This window comes from Chiroxiphia lanceolata, chromosome 3 (genome assembly GCF_009829145.1).
Source record: "Chiroxiphia lanceolata isolate bChiLan1 chromosome 3, bChiLan1.pri, whole genome shotgun sequence".
Taxonomy (NCBI): domain Eukaryota; kingdom Metazoa; phylum Chordata; class Aves; order Passeriformes; family Pipridae; genus Chiroxiphia; species Chiroxiphia lanceolata.
In genome coordinates this window covers 101,592,158-101,619,006 of record NC_045639.1, presented here as the reverse complement: position 1 = coordinate 101,619,006, position 26,849 = coordinate 101,592,158, and the positions used below count along the sequence as shown (strand labels likewise).

General features: G+C 36.9%; 1 protein-coding gene across 2 annotated transcripts in view; it reads right to left on the bottom strand.

Moving 5' to 3' along the window:
- TAF1B (TATA-box binding protein associated factor, RNA polymerase I subunit B) overlaps nucleotides 1-26,849 on the bottom strand; it is a 46,693-nt gene that overhangs the window by 12,372 nt on the left and 7,472 nt on the right. For both annotated transcript variants that reach the window (XM_032683485.1, XM_032683484.1), the window contains exons 7-8: nucleotides 26,418-26,574; nucleotides 20,020-20,119 (exon numbers count right to left, since the gene is read on the bottom strand). In XM_032683485.1, coding sequence (XP_032539376.1) covers nucleotides 20,020-20,119; nucleotides 26,418-26,574 — 257 coding nt within the window. The remainder of the gene's footprint in view (nucleotides 1-20,019; nucleotides 20,120-26,417; nucleotides 26,575-26,849) is intronic.

Genomic DNA, 26,849 nt, shown 5'->3' with positions numbered 1-26,849 from the left:
TTTTAAATTAGTTATTAATGTTAAATTCTGTATTGTTTAATTCAGGATTATTTATACAGACTCTTTTAGCACTCTATGACTAAACACACGTACAAGAATGGAGCCAGAATGCAGTACTGCAAAGAGAGACCTGTGCTAGTTTCAAATCCCATGAAATATATAAGGAACAAAGAGAAAGTTGTTTCAGACCCGCAACCAACACTCTACCTTTTTTGTAAAGCGATAAGTATGTCTCCAGATGCTACAAAACTGAAAGAGCTATCGAAAAAAAACCATTACAAGTGCAAGTGTCCTAAAGAGCTAAGAGATCAGAAAACCACAAAAGGTGGAGGTTGGCAGGAACTGCATAAAACCACCAGGTCCAAATCACTGCTTGGGTCATCTAGAGCAGACTGCCCAACCCCATGTACAGTTGGATTTAAATATTTCCATAGATGGCAGCTTCACAACACCTGTGGGAAATCTGCTCCAGTGTTTCTGTTTCACCAACCCCTATGTACAAAAAAAAAACGTTTTTGTTTTCCCTCACACTTAAATGGAATTTCTTGCATTTCAATTTGTGCCCATTTCCTCTCATCCTGTCACTGGATACCATTAAGGAGGATCTGGTTTTCCTCCTTTGCACCCTCCTGCAGATATTACATCACACTCGCCCTGAGTATTCTCCAGTTCCAGGATGAACAGTCGCAGCTCTCTCAGCCTACCCCGCATTTGTCAGATGCTCCACTCCATCCAGCTTCACAGTCCTTTACTGGAGTCACATCTCCTTTGCAGTGATAGCCCAGAATTGGACCCCAGCGCTCCGGTGTGTCTTACCAATGCTGAGGAGAGGAAGGATCACCTTCCCTGAGGACTTGTGCAGTCACCACAACCTTTCAAAAATTATTGGCAGTGACACTGAGATGATGCCAGCCAGTTGCCCCAGCACTTGTGGCAGCATCCCATTACAGTCCATGAATCTTCATGCATCCAGTTTGTTCATATATTCCCTAACCTACTTCTAAAAAACTGAGGTAAAAAAACATTCATCACTTTAGCCTCTCCTTGGTCTTTGTGACTGTATTCCCATTCAGCAGCAGGCCCACATTCCCTAGAACCCTCCACAGAATCTTTAATGTAATGTCATTTAAAAAAAAAATTCCATATTTGCATATTTATTAGTGAAAATAAATCTACAATTCTCTTTTCAAAACTGCATGAGGAAAATTCTCCCAATTTCTACTGAAGCTTTCCTGCTACTGAAGAATATAACTAACAGACAGATTTTGACATATTTACTCATAATGAACTCAACAGGACCTGAGGTTTGCGTAAGTATAGACTGTAAGGTTTGACCCTCATTTCTTAATACCTGACCTGTTTCATTAAACATTCTTAATTCTCTGAATTTAAGTGATTACTTGAATTTACCTCTCAAAGCAATAATTTAGGTTGTTCAGGCTACGTTACCATTTTAAATGCATAAAAAGCAATGCTTTTTCTGCTTTCATTGGTGGTTCTAATTCAGCAGAGCACTTTATCATGTATTTATATTTTATAAAGTCAATTTGTGCATATGGAACCCTCCTTTAATAGAAATTTAGCAAGTATTTAACACTTTGTGCACAACTTCAAAACTTCCTCCAACAAGGGTGAATTCAATGTGGTTTATCCAATAATTTGTTTTCATCAATTTTAATATAAGCTATGTAGCCAGTGCTCAAATTTTGAGTGATTACCAACATTTCATTTTCTTTTTTTAAATGATCTCCCCTCAAACTGCAGTTCAGACTTGCTTAAGTGTATGACACATGCTGAAGTAAATGAATAATTCTGCTGTCACTTACTATTACACATGTAACTTTTTGCAACAGTTAGGAAGTTGTATCATGTTCATTAAAGTTTCTAAACAGTGTTAAAAATTGGCTCAGACTGTTCCAGGACTATCTTGAGAAACAAGAAAAACATGCATTACAAGACTTCTGCAGTAGACCAGGCTCACAGTACTTTCTATTCCTTTTAAAAAGCAGTGCTAAATTGAATACCAAAATGATCTTGGAACACAACCTGAATCATATGTAACTTCTCTTGAGTGTAGTGGGAGAAAACTTAAAGTCTCAGATAATTCAAATAAGAACATTACATAAATATTATTCCTAATTAGATATGAAGGAGATATGCTTTTCCCTTTAACAAAAAGAATTAGTAGCTTCTTAATAACATATCACAGATGAAAATAAATTACAACACCAGGAATTCAGTCACTTGAAGTAATCCCCTTCTCAAACATTAAACTATCACCAGTAGAGCTATCTGCACAGTCTAATTTAATATCAAGGTACTTCAGGAATACAGCTCTTAATTGAAGGACTCAAGGTAGACACCTCCATCACCTTCTACCTGAGCTTCTCTCACTGTACCAGGGCAAGGAGACAGCCTTCCTATCCTAGGCACTATTGAATCATACATTCCTTGCCAGGCCCAACACTCACTTTGTCTCAAAGCTTTTGTTTGCAATTTTTAGGAGTCAAACTGGTTCTTTCTCAAAACGGCTAGGAAACACTCTGCTTTGCAATGACAACCAAGGCTTTCCTTTTTTTGAAGGCAAACGAGTGGTATAAAAACTACAAATAAAAATTAAGACGGAGAGCTACCACTTGGCTCATTTTAAAAAGAGTGTTAATAGATAAAAACAGTTCCTTGTTGATGGTGTGTTCATAAGATATCTAAACACATTTGGGACATGCAGATTTAGGAAGGGCATCCTAATAGACCACAAAGATCAACCAAATCAATTTCTACTTTCCAGGGCTTAACCCCCTAAGCTCAAAAACATTCACTTTGCAGTACTCCTGTTGCTACAACACAGCACTGAGTCATGACCACACTTCCAGGAGTACAGTCATCTCTGGAACTGTGAGCTGCAAGGATAAGCTGGATCCAGCACAAGATCACACCTCCACGGGACACATCACAGCAAAGGGCCAAAGGCTGAAAGGTCGAGGACTGAGGAGACTGCTGGGTTATTTTAGGAATCAAGCACTGGCTGTTTTCACCAGTCACTGCATACCCTGCTTAATTCTGGAAGAGCTGAGTTCATACAGCAAATCTTTTATTCTGCAAATCTTTTATTCTTTTATTCAAACATACTGCAAGGGTTAAAAGAGAAAGAACTCCTAAATTGCACACAACCAACACCATAAGTGTCGGGACAATATTAAGAAAAAGCAAGATACAGCAAAAAAGCAGCCTCAAAATTAATAGAAGTTATCACCTTCTACCTAGCTATGTATCTCTAACAACAACAACAACAAACAAACAAACAAACAAAAAAAAAGAACTTGATAAAACAAGTTGCACTGGAAGTCAACCAGCAAATCCACCAGGAAAGTAAGATCCAGAGCTGGGGCCTCCTTCTTTCAGGTAAAAAAACTCTGCCGCCAGCACCCCATGATTAAACCCCAAGGGAGGAGTACTTGGACAACAGAGGACAGTGTTAGATCACATGTCACGCTCTCTCCAATTTTAACTTTCACTTATCCAATCATAAATTAAAAATTCAAGTTGTATTTCTGTGCTAAATATTAGGACAACTCCCCTGTCCATCAACATGTGGAGTCACTGAGCTCTCACCTTGTTTCAAGAACCTGGGAAACAGTATAAAGCCACCAATAAAACTCAAGTTACAAACCCTTGAGGGCACCTAATAATTCCAGGAAGACTGACAGAAAACCTTTTAAAGTTATGCCACTTGCTAACCTTTCTGGAGTGTCGCAAGCTGAGATTTCTTCAAGACTGATCAACAATGCTGACATAGTCTGTAACTTGTCTAGATGGGTACAGAGGTTACTAAGAACTTTTCTTAAGCTTTGTCTTTAAAATCTTTGCATGTTATTCCACATGTGACAAATACAGTAGCTACAGGTCTTCTCCAGAAAGGAGTACAGAAGATTAGTACTACTTGAGAGTACTTCCCCCTGCCCTCCTCCCCAACAACTTTAGCTGAGCACAGGAGAACAAAATACACACTTTGAGTCAGTGAAGAAGGTCTAGAACAAGATTTTTAGATAATAAGTAGTCATTAGACTATTTAAGTTGGTTGTCTTTATCTTTCAAAGTTACCATGGCATTTTTCACCCATATTAGAAAACAAGCTGGTTTTCAGGAGCAGAGGAATCAAACTATTAGCATGATAATCAGATCACAGCAACAGGTAATTGTTTTGGGTAAGCCAAGATTGCAGGCTCTCCTACTTGTTAGGACAATATCAGAATGTTGCTGATCAACAAGTAGAAAACAATATGCACTGGCTGGCTTTCTAGAATAATTTGCAGGCTCCATATTTTCTTGTTTTAAATGTGGTCTGACTGACTCTCTTAGATGACTATAGGCCACTTCCTTCTTGTGTATCAGGACAATATCCCTGCAGGTATTAAGGCTTTACTCACATATTCACAATACTCACAACTCAGTTTATTTTACAATGATAATGTTCTATCCTTTCTGAAAAGAATTAATTATACAGTTGCTTTAAATTTTCCCTTCCATTTTTCCTTCTTTCCTGTTCAGTACTTTTTTTGCAGCACAATTCCCTTCCTCATCATCCTTCTACCTGTGAATTTCCGTCTTGAGAACTGTTTTTTCCCATGCCTGTACATTCTCTGAAGTTCTACCTTCACTTAGGCTGCTTATGTTCCACAGTGGATGTTTTTTCCCAAGGGATTTGTTTAATGACCATTTAATACTGGAATCTAATACGGTCCAACTCATTTTTGCATTATTGGCTTTTTGTAGGTCTCTGGGAGTCATTTGACATTTAGAATTGGATATGATTGCAATTATCCAAAACTCAGCAAGGCTTCATCATTTTTAAGATGACAAATTCAGCCTAAACCAAGTTGGAACAAGAGTGTACAAAACTTGTCAGGAAACGGCCTAACAAAGCCCTTTAACTTGAAGGTTTGGGAAACATCAAGTCATGAGGGTTGGAGAAGGGGTCTTACGCAACACAATCCAGAATTTTGGTTCAAACCTTCTGTAAAGCAAGGCATGCCCACACAATAAAATATATTTACTGTAAAAATAAAAAATTAAATGGCTGCCCTAATGTGTGTAAATATCTTTGAACGCAGACTGCATTGAAACACACATACCCAGGAACCCAAGCAACTTTAGTTTACATAAGGTAAAATTAGGTACCAACAATGAGCACAGCCGTCAAGTTCTCCACAACACTTCGTTCACCTCACTTTGCTCCTGCTGCTCAAGTGGTTCAGATATATCTGGTCATCTGTAGCAAGAGCCTGATGTGGGAAGACATCAGCCACAGTGCATGCAGGTTACATAAAAGAATTCACAGTAGAAACAATAACTGTATCAACTGTGAAATTTACATCCAAATAATACTTAAAACTGAATGAAATGACCTTGTAAACCAATCATTACACACTTGTGGTCAGCAAGCCTAAAGTTCTAGATTACTAATGATTATTTTTGCCATGCTTTTTGCATATTCTTACAGTACTAGTGATCTGGCTACCTCCCATACAAACACATACCAATGAATCTTGCTGATATATTTTTAAATGACACTGTTTTTCTCCCTTACCTGACCACTATCTACCTCTCAGGGACCACCACCATCCCACTTGAAACAGTTGCAAACTAATACAACAGCCATCAAACACAAATTAAATGTGTATTGTGTATTATGAATACAAACTTTTAAAAAATAAGAAACACTCAAAATTTTTTTGCCATCTAACCTAGCTGGAAAAAACCTAATATAATCAAATTTGTTGCACAGTTAGATTCTATGTAGCCTCTTCAGGAAAGCCTTCTTTGCCAGAGTATAAGGTATACAGAAAAGACAAATGCAATGTTAAAGGGAATCTTTAAAGGTTCCTTCCAACCCAAACCATGTCATGGTTTTGTGACATTGTAAGCACTGTTACCACTGCTGCACAGAAACGTCCAGGCTTATGATTTGCTGGCGAGTGTGAAAGTATACTGAGGAGAACCACTGCACCCTGCTCCTACTTCCTTTCCTAGGTCACCATCTGAAACAGGAAAACAGATTCCATGAACCTCGAACCTGACTCAATGCAGTCATTCTTATGTGGACTAAATGAGTGGATAGATGTCTTCAAATCCTGATACCCATGAATCACATACAGATGCTGATGTAACAGTGAGAGGGTGTGCCTGGAATTATTAAAAGGGAACCAAATGACAAGAAGAACAAAGACAGGTGAAACTGCTACAACTCCATTTAGATAACTGCTAAGAAATATGCATCTTGTGAGACTTCTGACACTGGGAAAGACATAAAGAGACCAAGCCTGCTGTCAAACAGAAAGGGTAACTAAAAGGTTAAGACAGGAAAAGGAAATCAATTTGTCCATCTTGATGCCAGGCAAAGAAGTTGCCCAAGTTATCTGTCTGGTAAAAAATGAGAAGGGGAAAAAAAATTAAAGTCACCATTTGAAAATCGTAGATGTCACACCAGCAGCCTCTCTCTTGTTCTCTCCTTTAATAACTGTTTCAGTTGCAACAGCTATTACATCTTAAAATCCCACATTACTCCTGATCATTGTTGTAGAGGAAATGAGAAGGATCTTTGTACAGTAAAAAGATTAATGTTAGAAAATTACTCAATAAACAACGGTTTGGCATTTTTGAGAAAAAAATTAGGTGTGCTAGAATATTAGACTGCATTACATTGACATAGGCAGTTTTTACTGAAGAATTCAAGATGGCACCAGGATGACTCAGCAACCCACAAACAAGAGAAAAAAGCTAACTGAACATCCAATACAGATGTACTCCTTTACTAGGAAAAAAAGTTTCATTGGCTACCTAGCAGACCTTTCAATAGGTTCCTTTAAAGGGAGGCATTTTTCATTACACAGTACCCATTTAAAGTGGTTTTTGAATGAATGAGTTTCAATATTATTAGAGAGACACATGCTCGAGCATTAACCTGTTCATGCTCACAGGGTAAGTCTGACAAATATCACTTTTGTAAAAAATGTAGTTTTTCTACAAACAGAGAGTAAAGCTGAACGGACATAATGTATTGAAATTTAAGAGATTGAGAACAAATTTTATTGAATTTCATAAATATTTCAGTAGGTTTGTTTTCTTTCTTCATTAAGTAATGCTTTAAGACAGGTATGGACAAGCTAGAGTTTCTGTTACACAACAGCAAGCTCCCATGATAAACTTGATTACAATAACCCTTTCAGCAGTGAACTTCCTCCTCAGCTTTTTTTTCTTTCAAATAAAAGCCTCACCCTTGCTTCTTTTCATTCTGCACTGCTTTCTACTGAACAAGTACTGCGTGCACCTGTTAAAATGCACAAAAAATACAGAGTTACACAGAAAAAAAAATCCCACAGATAGAAAAACACCCACCCCTAATCAAAGTAAGATTACAAGGTATCTCAAAACACCAGCGGACAAAAGCAGGAATCACCAGCTTGTTTTGGAAAGTAAAAGCAGCATAGATGATTAGCAGAATTTATATACACAGAATTTTATCCCTCGTAGAATTTTTTTTTTTTTAAATAAACAAGAATGACCGGCTTCTGTCTTAATTTGAATTCTGTAAATAGTTACCAGTAAGAGAAAGAAATAAAAAAATCTTATGGTAATTAAGGTCATTCAAATTTTAGCCAGGAAAAGAGGCTCTTACACATGAGACCTGGAATGTTTTGAGAAGAGGACCTCAGCAAACAGAGGAACATGTCTAAAAGCCAGTCTGGTGGATATACTTTCCAGGGAAGCAGAAAGCCTTTGTCATTCCAGTCCGAACACTCCAGGAGAAAACAGCAAGCATTTTGACCTGCATTCATGAGTTCATTAATAGATTTAGTCAGGAGTTACTCCGTTTGAATCAGACCCAAACTAAAACATAAACATGCAATCCACCAAAACCTAGAGTGTTAGACAAACCAAATGGCAGCAGTTTCCTGTGAGCTATGTGATGACTTGGAAGACATGGGCTTTAGCCAGTAGCACATTATTACGGGATACAAAATCCTTTCAAAAAGCCAGTGTGAAAAAAACCCAACTAAATACAGGGACCACTTTATAGCATTTAGAAACTCTTCGGGTTTCCTCATGACTGTGCTGCAAACCCACCCCATTGCCTCAGGCAGGTGCCTTTGTCCCAGTGTTCCACCTTGTGACAGAGCAGCACAACACGACCCCTGAGAGCCCAGCCCTGGAGGAGCAGCCACCAGGCAGCATCGCATGATGAGGGGGAATGACCAGCAGCAAAGGATGAGAAAGAACCAAATATTCTGCAACTGAGTTGGCTTCATGTGGTGTGCATTAATGTGGGCTTAAACTCACATATTAAATGAAGAAAAAGAGAAGACATACAGAGCATCTCACCACTTCCTGCATGCTGAACTGAGACGCTATCTTGGTTTAGAAACATTGTGAGATGAAATTATTAAGGACAGTCTCACAGTCTCAGCTAAAGCATATCCACTTCAGCAATTCCTAAATTCCATATGCTTAACTTTAAAACCTTAATCACTATTAAAAGAAATAAAAAGAAGATAGTATTAGCTTAATCTATTCACAAATCCAAGATATATGCTTACTTTTAGGGCCAGAAGAGGACTGCACAGAACTGAAGACTGTTTAGAAATATTAAGGGTATAAGCATAAAGTGCAAAAATCCTTAAACTTCCACCTCCGTCAGCCAAGGATGGCTCCCCCATGACCTAGAATTTATTTACTCTTGCATGGCTTTTTGCATTTCTCCTCTTGCCACATTTCTAGGCCAGGCTTCTTGCAAGCGTTCCTTCTTCCTCCTGGCATTGGGATCGCTGCTGCTACTCAACAGTAAGGAAATTCACATTGTGAGTTATTGAACAAGAAATTCCCTTAGTTCCTCCACCAAAACAAACCGAAAGATCACTAGAAAAATATAAGCACAAAAAAAACTTTTTTCAAAAAGCAAAGTTTTTGCCTAAGAAAAATGTGCAGTCTTCATTGCTTAGAATTCTTTGCCATAGGTTAGACATACCCCTTTTATGCAATGATTTTACATACTTTTACCACTGTCATTCCTCAACATTTTTCAAGTTGAATAAGAAACATCCCCAGATCTCTAAATCTGAAACTTTATGGGATCATATTTAGTTCACCTAACTTAAAGGTTTGAACTATGACTTAAAATAGAGTTACTGTGAGATAACTAGTTAATGGAAAACGGAGTTTTATAATCTTTAAAAAACTCTCCCCAGAACACAAAAACCACAAACTGAAACCGTAACTGAAATCCCAGAACAAACAAAAAAGTGGCTAAAGATCTATTTAGCCTTGCATCCAGCAGCAAGGAAGCAAAATATGCATGGAGGGATTTATGAACCAAGCAAGCCATGACATCATCAAATGTCTGTCCAGCTTCACACCATTTGTGGTTGAGTCAGCAGTGAGATCTCTTGCTTTTTTTTTTGTTCCAGATCCCTTTCTCTTCATGGCATTGGTACAGTCAGCATCTGGCACTTTTAACATCCACTAACACAGGGAGTTTCACCAGTTACCCACAAATGTATGAAGTCTCATCTCCTGCTGTTTGATTCTGAACCTGCAGACCAGTAACCTCTTCTAACAACTCCCAGTCTTTGTATTGGAAGAGACAATGAACAATTGTCTCCTAAATATGTTCTACAAACTACCACCACATTTTCCTCTTAGTGACTTCTTCTTTAGGTTGAAAGGTAAGTAGATAATATTGTTTCATGTAAGAAAATTGTCCCTAGGTTTGATGATCCTTGTTGTGACTCTCTGTACCTCTTAATTCTTCTGCAACTTTGAGAAAAGGGAGGGTAAGAAAAGCAAAACACCCAATCAAAATTTCATACGGTATTTAAGATACAGGTGCATGACAGTTTTATACATTAACATAAAATTGTTTTGATCTCCATTTTTTTATTAGATGTCAGGAGTTATTAGAAAATAATTCCAATGTAGCTGGGCTACAACCACGTGTTCAAAAACTGCATCATGAAGGGATTACAGAAAACTGTATAATTAAAATCACACAGATATTTAAACTAAGGCTGGTACATAAAAGTGTGTATGGCCAGTCTTCACGAACGAAGATTTGGGAAGGGTCTTTACCCTTCGAGCCTGCGCAGTGGATTTTTTTGGTGAGACACAGTGTGCGCTGAGCTGAGCCCACCCTTTAATCCTAAGGTTCATCTGCTGGGGCCGAGCAAGCTTGGACAGTGGCAGTGAGGTCCTCAGGACGTAGGTTTGTTTAGAGTGACCTTCTCTTAGATGGATGGCCTTACAGGGCTGACGAGCTCCATCTGCCCGGGGGACTCCTCTGACCGGGACTCGAACCCGGGCCGCGGCGGTGAAAGCGCCGCATCCTAGTCTAGTGGTTAGGACATAAAAGTAATAGCATTGATAACACCAGCTTTCAGAGAACACTACAAATCAATTTTTCTTAATAGTATTTTCTCCACATAGAATAAAGATATTTAAGTGAACTGCTGGACAGGAAAAAAGTTTGAGAAATTTCAAGCAGTATTGCTCCCTTTGTATTCCCATAACTATGAAGCTCTGAGGTTATATATCTCAGCAGACACAAAAAGAGGAAGGTTGACTTGTTCCAAACTGCTCATAACAGAGGATTCACAATTATATCAAGAAAAAGAGGAAAAGTGAAAAAAACCAAGACTGAATAGAATTTAGAGGACTAAGCAACCTGTAGGTATACTTTTGTTTTCACTGGAACTTTTTGTTTAAAATTATCATTATTCTCTAAAAATTACTTCTGCATCTCTAAGTAATGACATGCATTTTACTTTTTCCTACAAGGTTTACTCATCAAAAATGGTCAGCAGACCATTTTATTTAAAAAACCATCTTCAGACTAGAAAATCATTTAACATATCATTAGCATAGCATTGTTGTCATCTATCAAATTAGCAACACTAAAGCAGCCGCCAAGAGGTATAAATCATTTCCACAATAACAATTTCAGCACAGTTACCACACACAATACTCAAAATACAAAAGTATACAGAGAATTTTACTCCTCCTTAGACACTGGGATAAAAAACATGAAGCCCTAGTACAGTGATTCAGTTCATCTGTCCCTCCTAGAAGAGCACTATAATTAGGAGACTAAATCCACACCCACAAATAAAGAAACACCAGCACTTAAGAAATGCTGTCAAGTTTATAAACTTCTATTCCCATACTCAAAGTCTGTAATGAAGCAAATGCTAATCCTTAGGCTTTTAAGTTGATGAAATTACAGTACCATAAATAGCATCTTTGATATAAAACAATCACAAAGAATGAACTATCGTTTGCTGTATAAAAGCACTCAGCTGCATTGCATCCAATTTAGGGTAAAAATAAAGGAATGACACCACCAAACCTAAGGAATGCATCAGCCTGAAGAGCAGGACAAATACCTGTATTTTTAGCAATGCTAAAAAGTCATCATGAGATTCCCAAGGATCTTCAGTGGTCAGTATTACAGCTTTACATAAACATACGCCACGAGCTATGAGCTGAGTGTTCTACAGTGACACCATCCCCACAAACAATGTGCTTTACCCTGAGCACTTCATGGTTCAGGTACAGAACTTGCTCTTCCCTGTGCTGCAATAAAGGTCACTGGTCATCTGTTTTATTATGTGAGAAGATATTAAGTCTTTCAGTATTCGAAAGAATGATGAAAAAGTATGTAGGCTTTGTTCTCAGTGCAAAGTGGGAAGAATTACCATTGTGAGTGAAAACAGCATGCAAACTTTACAGGCTTGCACAGACCTCCAGGAAAAGAGCTGAGTGTAGGCAAGAAGAGAGAAGCATCAATACTCTAATAATAGTCTCTCTGCTAATCTCTGTCTATCCTTCCTCTTGGATCTACATTTGAGTGATCTAATGAACATACTCTCAGTAAGTGAGAGAGGTAGATACTTTTCAAAGCTTCCCAGGGAAGATCCTATCTAAATTTATACACTTCAAACACAGGAAAATATTTGTGATATGCTCCTGAATGCAGGAAATGAAACAAAAACAGCTTAAAGTATCTAAAACAAAATGCAAACAAGGGTTTCCAATGTAAGTCGAGCAATACACTAAGATACAGGAGTGATAGATTCCTTTTGTTATTCACAAATTCAAAAAACTAGTTTTGAATAAACCAGTAATACTGATGCTACTTCTGGTCAGAACACAGATAAATCGTTTAACCAATCCTAGAAGCATATTTTATACAAACCCCCTCACGCTTTATAACAAGCTAGCAGAGATTATTAGAAATTACTAGTGATTAAATGCCAAATGACTTCTAAAATTGAGCCACTACCCTCGATAGCCCAGGTCTACAACCAGTTCCTAATTTTGGTTATATACAACAGGTAACTGTCAAAGCACTAAGCAATTGTCTTTCCTTAATCCATGAGAAACCTTCCAATTTTATATTTTCCTCCAGGCTACTTGACAGTTCTTCTGCCCCCAACATTCACAGGGAAATCGAAATCAGGAGGCGTCTGAAACTACTTAAACTTGTCAGCTAAATTTACAAAACAAAATGGCTTTTACTATGCTTGAACAAAGCTGAATTGATTCACATACATTTTGTGCACATCCCCATGTAATTCAAACCAGTTTTTACAAAGCAACTGAGTTGTTGGATGGTCACAATGCACAAAGTGCTTATATGGTGCAAATATTAACAACGATATTCCACCTGCAATATTGCCTGTAATAAAGACAATAAGAGAGAGGTATAAATCTGAGGTTCTGTGTCTTTAACCTGCTTGCCACAGCAAAACTCTGTACATTTAACCATATTGTAACATAAATTATTAACTTTACATCATCATTTTGAATGTGGATGACAAGTCTCACATTAGGTAATACTGCACAAGGACACAAGTCCCAAGTTTAAACCTTGTTCTCAGTAGTATAGAAAACAACGTAAAAACATGTAACTCCTAAATGTGAAAGCAGAGGCATTAGACCTCTCCAAACAGAGTCATGGTAGGTCACTACACTCACAGATAAGTCTGTAATATTCCTTTTATTGTGAATAATGGCATAAAGGGAAAACCACAGAAAAAAAAAAGATCCCCTTTCTGAAGCAGAGGAGGTGTTTGACTGCAGTGCTGTTCCTGTAGCACTCCAGGGCAATCTCCTGGATTAAAAAAAAAAAGACAAGAAACAGCACTATAGATATTCTGCAATGAAACAAGATGTTAAGGTGACTAAGCCATAAGCAGCAGGGAAACTAAAAAACCAAACAACCCCAAATCTTGAATTTCAATGCCACAGGTAAATGGGTAAGTCATGAAACAAATATGAAGAAAAGTAAGATTGTTTTGTAACTGGAAAAAGAATACAAATCCATATCATTAAAATCATTTGTAAGGAAGAGAAAAATTTATGTCTGCAAAAAACCAAACCACTATCTGATAAAATGGAGTATTTTACAAAGGAGAGGCACAGATAATTACACACAAGAAGCTTCAAGGAAATAACTGAGGAGTTCTCTGAAACACAAATGTTTTTTAAATAATCTTAAGAAATTCTAAACATCAAAGGGTTCTCCACATTAATATGCAATATTTAAAAAAATGTAAAAGGGGAGATTCAGGAACTCTAGAATGATTAGCTTGGCATGGATCCTGAACAAAATAATACTATGGCAATGGGAAAAATAGAAGCTAAAAATATCCTGTCAGTCAAGTAACCTTCTTAAGGTCAGGAGAGGACAGCAGAGAGCTGACTGAAGCTCCAGCTCCCACAAGAAGCTGATCTGAAAAACCTTTTTTCTTCTTCATGGGAAAGCTAAAGGGGACCCAAATCAAAATTACCACCAAGTCTCACTGGAAGAATGTAACTCATAATTTGCTCAAAAGTCAAGAGTGGCTCTTTGGGAAACAAAGCATGCAGAACAAAGGACCAAAACAGAAGCATCCTTGATGGCAGAGGAGTAGCTTGGCAAATTCATCTCAGAAATCAGATCTCTCAAATCTTCAGCAGAAGTGAGCTTTTACTGAAGCTGACATAGAATGATGGGTGACAGAAGGATTAGTGTCAGAGAAATATGGATATAAAACTGCTGCCAAGAATAAAGTCAAGCAACACTAAAAAAAGGGGAAAAAATGGAAAAGAAGAAGAAAAAGAAAATATAAACTACAGAATACTGTAAAAGAAGAAACCAAAGACCTGGAAAGTTTCCAGGCAGCATGGAAAAGAATGATCATCTCTCAATCGTTCAAGAAGCCTTTCACTGTTAAATAAAAGAGGAAAGAAATTTACCAATCCAAGCTAGGGAGGGGTGTGTGTGAATGCTTAAGTGCAAGGTATATATTCCTCCAACACAACTAAAATAAATCCAAAGCATCTTACAGAATAAAGCACTGCACACTCAAGTGGCACATTCTCAAAAGAGCTGAAATTTTCCAGTCTGTTTTATAAATACATTATAGTATCTACTTCAACACCTATCACAGATTATTTTTACAAAAAGGAAAGCCTTGGATGAATTAGAACTTTTCTTAGAGCAGCAAACATTTGTTTTCAACTCTTCAATTTCCCATCAAAGCCAACATCAGTTCACAATGGAGCATGAATAAAAAGTCCTTATTAAACTGAACATAATGAGAGCTCCCCAGAGGTACCAGCCTAACCCAACACTGACAAAAGAGACATAACTTTAATGTAGAATGATAAGCTACTAAGCCTGAAAGGAAAAAAGGATCAGGCAGAAGAATGGAACAAGAAGACTTTCAGTTAGGTGGGATAAAGAGGAGAAAAGCCCAATATGCTTTTGACTTTCATGATTGTTCTCTCTTGTCCACAGCAGTGATTTACAACAAGCAACAGCATACTGCTGCCACTTTTCAAGGGTTTTCCATAGGTAAAGGTAAGGAAGATGCAAACATCAGTCTCAGATGGAAGTTTAGGAAATGTTTCTGCATCATGGAAAAATCAGAAGAGTAACACTGGGAGTTTTTTAAGAATCAAGACATCTAGGGATGGAAATAGGTGAATTATATAGAGCAGAATTCAAACTAAACAGTGATTCTGTTAATATAACTTGGAAGTTGGATGTGTAAAAAGAAACAAAAAATAAGAAATTATACTAAAACAACCCAAAAGTAATGTGGATGGAAACTTTATCATCTTGCAAGGTCAAAGCTCTTAAGTAAATACATTTCTTGTTATAGAACAGCACTACTCAAGGGATCATAAAAACAAACAAAAAAACCACACAAAAAGAGAGGAATGGAATTAAACTACAAGACAAAAAAGGAAGTATTTTTAAGATGCAGGTTTCTAGACAGCAAGGTATATCAACAACACCGTCAACACTGAAACATTCAGTGGCCTTGTAAAAGAGAGAAGGTTTCAAGCAGACTTAGAATTGTGCAGCTACTTCCATCTAAGAGCAAGGAAGAGGTGGGAAGAAAGGGTTATATAGAGAAGCCATTCCATGACCACACTCCAGGGCAGAAGTAGCAAGGATAATTTAGTAAATATCCATTCCTTTCGTCTTTGAGGGCAGGTTGGTGGACAGTTCTGAACAGAATTTAACTAACACCCACCAACTTCAACTTCCTCCTGGTCTCCCCTTTAAGAAAAAAAAGATTCTTAACTCCTTCTTTCCTAAAATCATTCAATTTTAAAGTTGGAGAAGAGACTGAGAGAAGGGAATTTAACTGAAGTCACACACTGGGCTCCTTGCCAAGTCCAGATACTTGTGCATCTACAGATAACCATTCCCAAAGCTCCTTAGAACAGGATCTGAAAGATTCTTATAAGACTACACCTATCCTGTTGCACACAGCACATACTCCAAAGTGACGTGTTTGTTATCTTCAATACTTCAGTAAATCATGTTGCCCAATAGCCATGGGAGTGACCTGCTTACCCATATATACATGTACATTTAAATTTGTGTGTGTGTGAAGAATGTGAGAATCAAAATCAAAAAGTACTTTTGGACTAAAAAATCCATTTACAATCCATTAAAGGTAAAATACACCAAAAAGTAATGAGTTTTATAAAAAATAATGAAATCTAAAGGTAAATTTGAGACAGGAAAAGACAATCAACTTTAAAGCACAAACAAAATAATTACATAAAAGGTAATTTGGTAAACAGTCCTGAGTCAAAAACGTAAGGCCAGACAGATCTGGCAAGGACAAGCTGTTGCTAGTTTAAAAGAAAAGGGATGCTTTAATCAATTTTGTATGAGGATAAAGATGAATCCCTAAAAGCAAAATAGAGGATGTGTATCTTGAGGATGTGTATCTTTAGGATGCATCCCTACTTCAAGCAGAAATGGAAGAGGGAATTTGTGTGTCGCTCCAGTGTAGGACAAATGGTATCAATAAAATAAAACAAGCTGAAAGCAAATTATCCACTGACTTTTATATATACTAGTACTGACTTACAAACACATTTTAACTCCTACACTAATGGGGTTTAAAGGAAATAGATATCCTGTACATTAAAAAGGAAACTTACACCTAGAAGAGAAAAGATGATTGCGCTTATCAAAGACATACTGGTTACTGGTACAAGCCAGTGCATCTCAAAGCAGAGATTTACTGTAGTTAAACAAATTGCAAAACAGCAAAAAAACCCTCTTGACCTCCTGCACAAATCCAAAACCTTAAGTATCTCATTCTTTCTTGATACACAAACAAAAAGTTTTAATCAAATGGAATAAGAATACTTGTTTTAGAAAAAGGAAATTTTGTGTTTCCTCTCCTGTACTGGCAAGTTAGAACTTCTGAACTAAGTAGGAGCATCTTGTTACTGCTGCTGTTTGCCCTGTGAACCCTCTAACTATGCATTAGGTAAAATCCATTTTCCAAAGGCTAACTTCTAACATACACATGATCTTAACAGAGGAAGGAATAAATAGGATGATAATAAGTAAAAGCTTAGAAAAGAGACTTGAAGCAATGGAAAGATAAACAACTCATTTTACACAAAGATCTTCTATAAAGTACTTTTATCCTTCCTAAAATACTTGTGAGGTAGTACTTAGCTCCAGCTAGGACCTGACACCTGTCTAATAGTTATGCATCATGATAAAGATGATGAGGAGAGCTGGAGGCTCCTTTTCTCTTTACTTATGAGACAGTCATGCCAGAGCTCCCAGACTTCTGGACAGCAGTGTCCACAACCTTTGTGGTAGGTATTTTAAATAAAGTTCAGTTTGAGCAGAATGAAGAATTATGCCCTTCTTGTAAGCTGTTCCATTACTAAAATATGAAGGGCCTATCTGCCACCTACAGTGAAAATGTGAAATACAATACAAAGCATACCTGAAGTTGGAAGGGACCCCCCGAGATTACACAGAGTCCAATGCCTCTGCTCAGAGCAGTGTCAACTACAGCAACATGCTCAGGACTGTGTCCCATCAGGTTTTGTGCACCCCACAGTGGTTCAGGGTCACCTGTTCCAGCATTCAGTCATCCTTACAGTAAAACAGTTTTGTAATTAAATGGAATTTAATTTTCTGTGCTACATTTTGTTCCCGTTGACTCCTGTCCTTCCACTGTGCACCACCAAGAAGAGAGCCTGACTCCATCCCCACTCCTCCCTGACAGGTATTACTGAAACTACTGAAATGCCCCCCAGCCTTCTTTTCTCAGTGATAAAAAACCCAGCTCTCTCAGCCTCTCCTTGCACAGCAGACAGTGTAATCACCTCTAATTCCTAAACAGTATGCAGGAGAGGGAAAAATGGTCAGTGATACAGACTCTATTCCTAAGTTACACAGCACAGAAGTTCATTACAGCTGGGAAGCCTGAGACAAGTCACAGTCTTTGTACATTAAATACTACTAATAAATGACAAGATATAAAAACCCCTTGTGCATGTATATATAAACATGTCACTACACAGAAAGTAGATGTTGTAATAATGTTGCATTTATTTTTCTAAAATCTGTAACAACTTCGACCTTTTACAAATTCAGCATATTTTGGGTATGTGGGAAATTGTTACTGAAAAAAATCTTTAAGCCACTAAGAATATTTTTCTACAAGGTAAGTCTTATCAAGTTAGGCTTCATCTGCACTTAACTGATAAAATGATACTGAAAATTACTTCAAATCCTTCAAGCTACTACAATATAATTACTTCTTCATTCAAATTTGGGCTGCACAGGACACAATTTAACGCACTAAACACCTGTTCAAAATAAAAAAGAAGACATATGGAATAGTCCTGTCAGTTATCAGAATTTTGGAACATGCTTGCAGCTTATATTCACCAGACTTGAAGCACAACAAATAATGGCACTAGGGCAACCTACCTGCCTGGTTATAATGGCCTTAATATCATAAACCTCTTTAAGATAATTGTCTATAAAATATTCTATACATAACACAAAGGAGAAAAGATTGCAGGCTGTATTTTCAGGATGGAGTAATACACAATCTCACTTCCTGCTCCAGGACAATAACCTCCTCATCTCTTGTACTTCTCAAAACTCAGAAGTCAAAACTACAGTAAGCCATGGGTAATCTCAGTGCTACAGTGAGAAACATAAGATGTAGGAAAGAGTTATTAAGGTTTTTGCAATTATCAGCCCAATGATGTAGTAAAAAACCCATTAAAATTAAATAAACCTGAGGAGGTATTACTAAAGTAGCATTGAGAGTAAAGTAGGAGCAGATATTCCTAAAAAGAGGAAGCCACAATGACACTGGAGAGGCTGGAAAACAAATGGTACAGTAAGCTTACAGAACTTTACCTATGTATCTCAATGAAAACAAAGTTAAGAGATTACTTGATTAGCATCCATATCTACCTATACTTTGGAAGTGAGGGGTGCACTTCTATCTCGAAAGTAGTAAGATTATCCAAGGGCAACTGTCACCTCCTCTCTGCAAACAAGATCTCCCACTTTGGCATATGGTACAAGCTTTACAGTTGCAATTCATAAGACAAAAACACATCCAAAGGATGGAGGCAAAGAAGGACAGAGAGAATGAGAATTTAAAAGGCTTTAAAGAAAAGGTTACACCCATATTAGAACCTAACATATCTTTTCTTTTAAGGAAATATCTAAGACAGAAAAAGAAATCAAGAGGTTTTATATTAAATTGATCCTTTCATTTTTAAAAGTTGAGGTCATAATTCTCATTTATCTAAACAAGAAAGCAGTGGTATAAAAACAAAAATATAAATGCTACAACTTCTGAAGCTACAGCTCCTGAACAACTCATGACCTGCTGAATATAAGCAATATATTGGAGAATGGTAATGCTACTTGCAACGTCATCATCGAGGGCTTGGGCTACAAAACCATTATAGCAGAGTAAAACCCAGCTTCTCCTGTCAGCAGAATTGCTGCTTTCTGCTCTTAAAAGCTAAGATTTTGTTTGCACACTTCAAAAATCCATAATAAATCTTTTTTATCTGTGTCACAAACACCATTGGGCAACTGTTACCACAATATATAATAATCTTAAATAAGGGAAATTTACATTTCACTCAAGACTTGTCCATCACTATTGAGCTCCTAAAAGGGTTGTAAGCCCTTATGTAGATTTTAGGCTTGGTATATTTCAACTAGTACAGCAAGAAACAGAACAAGAGATAGCACCTAAACCATATTTTATGAAAAGAATATGGAATTACAAATTCAAAAGATAACTTAAATAAGCATAATATAATATATTATCCGAAAAGAATAATATATTGCCCTTAGATGTCAAGCCAAACCCTATTTCTGAGTATTTCAAGAGCAATTCTAAATACCTTCTTCTCCACAAGCACTTATTGATTTCATTTTAACTTAGGTAATCAGCTTAATAAGACTGGTTAAAGATTAAAGCACTTAGAGTCACAGAGTGCACTGGTTTCTACACAGGCTCCAACACTGTGAAACATGAACCCTACTACATAACAACAGATTTAATCAGTTTATTAGTACAGTGAACAAAAGAACTAAAATACCAAAAAATAACTAGGTTTTGGTTGATTTTTTTTTTTAATCTTTCTCTTTAAGAAAAAAATTACCTCTACACAAAAGATCTTAAGATCAAGTCCACATAATTTCATCTTCTCCGGAAAATGCTGAAAAACATTCAGATATGGAATATGACCTTCAACAACAAACCTGCATTAAAAAAAAATGAAGACCAAATCAAGAAAGTATTTAGGATGATAAATGCATAGGTTTATTATAAAATTAATGTACAAATTAACTTCTGATTTGAAATAACATCAGTATTATGCTGCCTAAGCAATTCAATATGAAGTTACACACCCCTAAATGCTCCACAGAACAAAAATCAGTTCAATCATTTAACAAGTTTTTAAGTTCCAGCTCAGATATGACTGACAAATGATACCATTATGGCAGTAAGCATACAATCAACATCCTTACATCGAGTTTATTCTGCACATTCTTCAGCTACTGCATTTCTGAAACTGCTTTAAGCCTCCTCTGAATGGTATGGAATTTTTTTTTTTTTTTCAAATTTCTAAAGCCTTAAGTAAATTTTACTTTGAAAAAAACACACACTTTCTGCTGGAGGAGTTTGAATCAGGTAATCTGATAGGGAGGAAAGTCACAGAATGATGAGCAAATACATAGAACTGAATCCACATTAATTACATCTGTATAAAAAAACCAGTATTATTCAGGTATGAATAGAAATGGTCACCTATACTAATAAATCAAAATAGTTTAATTTTTATTTGCACTCAAGTAATGTATTTTTTTTGTTAAAAATTGGCTTTGGTAAGTGGTTGACAGTATTATTTGATTTTTCTTAACTTTTTCATGTACATACATATATATAAAAAATGGGACTTAACAGCACATATCAATAAAAAGCCACCTCCACACCAAACCCTTGCTCTTATCCAGAATCTTAGCAGACACCCACAACAGGCAAAGCAAGCAGAGAACAGCACAGACCCTCATAAGGGAACACACTCATTCCACAGTAAAGCACACTGGTAGTCTCCCATAGGACTAAGATAGAAATGCCTTCCTGTCTCCTCTTCTGAAACCTAATTTTGTTATGAGTACATTAAACTTGCAGAAGTTAACATTACAAACAGAGAAGACTCTTCTTTAAATAATCTTAAGCAACTGAAAACTATTTTCTCTCCTGCTGACTCTGTTACCTGCACAGGACCTCTCTGATCTCGCTACACAGATTAGTAACTTCTTGGTCTACAAATATTTCATGTCCCTCCTGAACCTATAGCAATTCATAAGTTCACCTGCCCTCTCTCAGTCCAGTGCCCTCATCACTAATTGTTCCATCTAGTGCATATCTATTGAAGTTGACTAAAACTGTATTTAAAAGCTAGTTACTGCAAAGTTTACAGTTATATTCTATTTTTTTTAAGCAATCTTATCTGAATTTTCAGTTTAATTGAAAAAATTAATTAAAAACAAGATTAAAATAAAAAGTGTAGACAAGGTGGTGTTAGGTCAAAGGTTGGACTCGATCTCAGAGGTCTTTTCCAACCCAGTTGATTCTGTGATAATCAAAATTCTGTCTCAGTTAGAATTAACCCATTGTTTATAATAGTTTCTGAAAAACAAGAGCAATATGAAAAATCACAGTTCCCAATAGTTTTTATTCCAAGACTTTGTGTATTGGTCTCTTAAATGAAGAGGTAAAAGTTGCTGCACAATCCTTTCTAATAAAATTGTGTGATGAGCATTTTGCTAATGAAATTTCAGTAGCTTTCCTCAACCAGCATTAGTGTTTCCCACCCCAAGTAGAGCTGTGCACTGGCCCACGTGGTCAGTGAGGCCATCTTGCAAACCCATCCCCAGTCACTTGCCCTCGCCATCCCACCTGACCTGCTGAGCAGCTTGCACATCAGTTTCTCAGCTCATTTGAGTCACCCACACTAAATTGAAGAACATAAGTTTGAGGTATGGTTTCACAAAATTGATTGAGGCAACCTAAAAGCTCAACATAACTAGCAGGACTTCCCTCCTGGTGATCTGGCTGTGTGTACTCCTGTTGCTCCTCATCCTCTTCCCCAAATGTAATCACAACAGCAGCAGAAAACCACCCATTACTCTGTTGCCTGAAAGGGTTTCTTTCCCATCATCTAAAGAACTGAGGAGGCTCACAGATGGTTCCATGAGTGAAAGAGTTGGCAGATGGAAGGGGATGCATCACACAGGCAGGAGAACAAAAGGAAGCAAGATCGTCCTCTTTCAGCAACAGTGCCCTATTACTGGCTCAGCTGATAAGCTTTGGCTGAGTCGAGTTAAGGCACAATCACACCATTAGACCTGAAGAGCTGGAACCAGAGAGCAGCAACCTTCTGAGCCAGCACAGCAGCAGCTGGAAGAGGACAGACAATCAGGACCTTCCCTCGGGTGTGGTGTAGTGGTGATGCAGCCAAACCACCCTAACAGCTTGCTGCCTCTGAAATGGGAAATCCCACCCTCCCTTCAGTCCCCTGCCACACACTCCTCCCTGCTGACAAAAGCACTTGTGTGACTTCTCAGAGGATCAGATGGAGAATCAGTCTCTTCCAGGCTTTGACTCCAACCAGATAGATTCCCAGACTCAGCTGACTGCAGGAACATTACTGCATATAGGCAGAAAGAGACTGCAATGAAGCACATTAACCTGTACTAAAATGTCCAGTTAAACTCTTACAAAATAAATCTTCTACAGATCTACTTCTTTCAATTATTAAACCCTCCATTGGATAAATGCTACTACTAGGGCAAGAGAAAGAACAAGAATGTTTATGCAGAACCACAGCAACAGAAATTTGGAGCAGCTTAAACTGATGCTGGAACCACATCCTTCTGCTGACACAACTAGTGTCCATCAAAATGTCTTTTTTAAAAAAGTTTTCACTAACTTGGCTGTACCAAGTCAAACCACCACAACTGTTTAAAAAATAATGCCATATTTTCTAGCTTGAAATTACTGTCTCCATAAAAAAAAATGCTCTTTTCTCTCAGGTTAAGAGCTGCTTTTACATTCTAAAATTACAGCATAAAAAGCCTGCTATGAATACAATGTGCTGCTTATCAAGTTTTTAACACTTAATCCAAAAGTCCAGATATGGAATAGCACTTCAGAACAGTTTCTTCTGTCTGTGGTTCCTCCAAACCTCCCATTTAACAGAGAGATTGTCAAAACACCTGCAAGACTATGTTGTCAGGAAAGTGCTTGAAAATGTGACTGGTACATACAGTACACAGGCCATGTTCTCTTAATTACAACAGCAGTGTACATTAGTAAGGTCCAAGTATGAAAATAATCCTAGGTCCTCAGTATGCTCCAAGGAAATGATGCATCTGTTAAAGCCACACAGTAATGCCACAAACTGATTACAAGTTCAGTCCTGCCAGCATAACTAGGTATAACCTTATTTGAAAGGCATTATTTCTCAGAATCTCAAAGTCTAGCATCTTGGAACTTTGTCCACAACTCAACTATTTTATTATTTAGATAAATAATATACCTCTCATGGAACACTGTGAGACTATTCACAATGGAAAAGGATTTAATGCGTAGCATAGGCTTGAGAAGAAGGTTATTTTTAAACCAAAATGTTCCTTCCAGAGGAAGTAATTGTAGTGTTTTTCTGCTACGTGTGTCAAGTAGCAAGGAGGAGTATATTTTTGGTGTTGTAAATCCTTTAAAAGCTGGCAGATTGCCCCACCATAGTGCCTAAGTATGTATCACAAGGGAGGAGTGGTAGTCAGCTGACTTCAGGGTACAGAGAAAACCAAACTGAGGAAAAAACAAAGCAGAACTTTAAACAGAACTCTAATTCAGTTGGTTTAAATAAAACAATTTGCCTACAAAGACTTAAAAGGTAATGCTGAATACTTAATGTTTTCTCTGAATAATTTTCATCTTTGGTCTGTCGTTATTTTGATCTGTGTATCTTAATGCATGCAAAAATGTGAACATTGTCTGATTTTTTTAAACTTAAATATTCAGAAGTAAGAAAATAAGTATTTTATGGTAGTTCATGCAATTTAAAATTCTTTCCCCTTCTTCATCAAACCTGTTGAAAGGCAAAGACCTTAAGGGTAGGGAGGGAAGCATGATAACGTAATTACAGTCTTATACAACTATCGTATCATGGTAAAACTTTGCAATACAAATGACATTCTTTTAAACGTCGTTTTCTGTGCTTAATTCAGTTTGTATGTTCAGTGCATTTAAAGTCACTGATTCATTATGATTTACTCAATTTTACACACATAAATTGTATCTAATTAAATGGTATCGTCTCATTCAAATCATCTTATTTCCATTTCCAATTATTCATTTCAGATTATGCCCTTCTGTGCTATATTTGGTACTTGATTTTTTTTATCTCTTCCAGCTTTTCTTACTGCTGTCATGTTTTCTCTAAATCCTTTCATGTAAGTAAGCTCACCTCTTCAGGATCTCGGTCCAAAGGATGTTCTCCAGGTTCTGAACCATTTTCCTCAATCTTTTCTGTAGCTGCCAGTTTTTAAAGTGCTAAATACAACAATATACCATTCATATGCAAACAAAACAAACTACCTTTCCTCTTAACAGTTGACTTTGACAGTTGTTGTTTGGTAGGGTTTTTTTTCCAACCACACCATTGTACTAAGACAGGAACTTGTGAGGATGTCTTTGCCTGGTATAACCCAACGGTGCTTCCAGAGAAAGTTTCCAAGATACAATAACCAAAGAAGAGATACTTAACTATTTATTTTTCTCTCCAAATGGGTAATTAATAATTGCTTAGTGTGAATCAACTGCTCTGTCCCAGTAATTGTATTTTACTACTCGGATTTTTGTCATATGCAAACATTATCAGACAGGTTTTACATTATTTATTTTCTAATCATTGACAAAATTACAGAGCATGCTATGGGAGTTGTGACTCGTACAGAATTTCCTTTGGAAGATAGTAGCCAGTAATAAATCTTGTTATTGAAAACCACTTTTGAGTTCTACTAGATCTTAATCTACTCAATAAACGCTTCTGTATTGCAGAGTGCTAGTTTGAATTCTGAATACTACGGCATTTTGCTGAAAATTTTACAAGCATCTTTTATACAACAACATATCCAATTCTGCAAATATGCAATGGTTTGTGCAATTCTGGCCAATGAAGGACACGGCCACCCCTAAAGTAAAATCAAAGGGTTAAACTATTTTGCATAGAAATTAATTACCTAGTACCAACTACTGTACTTCAAGACATACAAACCTCCCCTTTTTCAAAAGTACTTGCAAAAGAGCATCCTTCAACACCCACCCTTCTTGGGAAGCTTGTACAAAGCCAGAAAAGTGCAAGTGGAACAGGTACTCCAGGGGAGAGAGGCCACAATGGCTCTAAGGTAAAACCACCCTTGCATTCACTATGCTTTCAGCAGCTACATCAGTTATAAGCACCACAGGTGGGGAATGACGTACTCATTGCCTTCCCTTTCAACTCATAGGTTACATATTTAAAAAATAAAAATTAAAGAACTGAAATCTACCATATCGACTGAATTTTGAATCAGTTTTTCCTTTATTTTATCTGAGTTTTCAATCTGATTTGCCAATGTAGTTACTTGAGTATTTCTGTTCCTTAAATTTTGGCAAAGTAGTGCTTTTTCACCTGTATTTCAGAAACACCCAATATTTCAAAAGTAATTTTAAAAGGATTATCAGTATCCGAAAGGTCTTCCAATGAAAATCTAGGAATTCCTGAACTTAAACTGTTTGGGCCTGATTTAAAATATTTATTGCCATCAAGAAGAGTTGATGAACTAATTTTCATTCCTGAAGTAAATAAGGAATGTGTTCATAGCCTCATAGTAGGGGAGAGAAGGGAACTGCATTGTCAGCAAGAGCTTGACAGTCTCCATTTAGCATCAAACCCTATTATTAGAACAATTTATTTCTACTATATTAAAAGGTGTATTATTCTGAACTCTCATAATTACAGATACAAAGATATGAAGACAAAACGAACTTCCTATATTAATTTCTGTGCCCAACTTCATTGCATGGAGCTACTTTGCTACCTTTCAGATCACTATATAATGCTGGTATTGTTTATATGACGACACTGATGTAAGTCCTGGAGAATGTTTACTCATTTAATTCTGACATGCTGACAACAGCAAGTATCACAAAAGTGTCATACACAACTCCAGTGAACCTTATGAAATTTTGGAGGAGAAGGATAAAAAGCTTCTTTAGCTCCAAAACCTTCATCCTTACAGGTCTTTGAAATTCATTGCGACTGACAGAGAAGAACCTCCTCCAAGAGCAGCTGCACAAATTGTTATGTCAAATGAAAGATAAGACAATTAAATATAGAGAACTTCTCACTATTACTGAGCAAATTAGTAAGAGGGTAACAGATCTAATTTCTTAAAAAATTATTATTTATAAAGGCAAAAATTCTTCACTAGAGACTGTTCATACCTTAAGAGCTCAGACAACGTAATCGGTTCTCTCAACCAGAGTAATGCCATGTAACAAAATGAAAGGGTCATTGGCATTGTCATCCTCAGTTTCTCCTTTTGGTTCTTCATTAAATACAAGCTGCCATCTACTGATCCAGAGTATATAGAGGTGCTTTCTTGGGTTTATGTCAAAAACAGAAGAGGAAAAAAGTAATTGATATGATAGACACATGATCCATGGTATACAGAAAACAAGATAAATGAACATACAAGGACCCTTGTTCAACAACCAGTAACATTCTGAAATAATTACATAGAGTAGTTTGCTTGGATGTGTACTTTTCTACTAAACAGCTTAACTCTAATTTACTCATCTACCATGACATGCAATAACAACCTATTTCATAAACTGCTAATTCAACTGACTAAGACACCAGATCATATGAAAAGA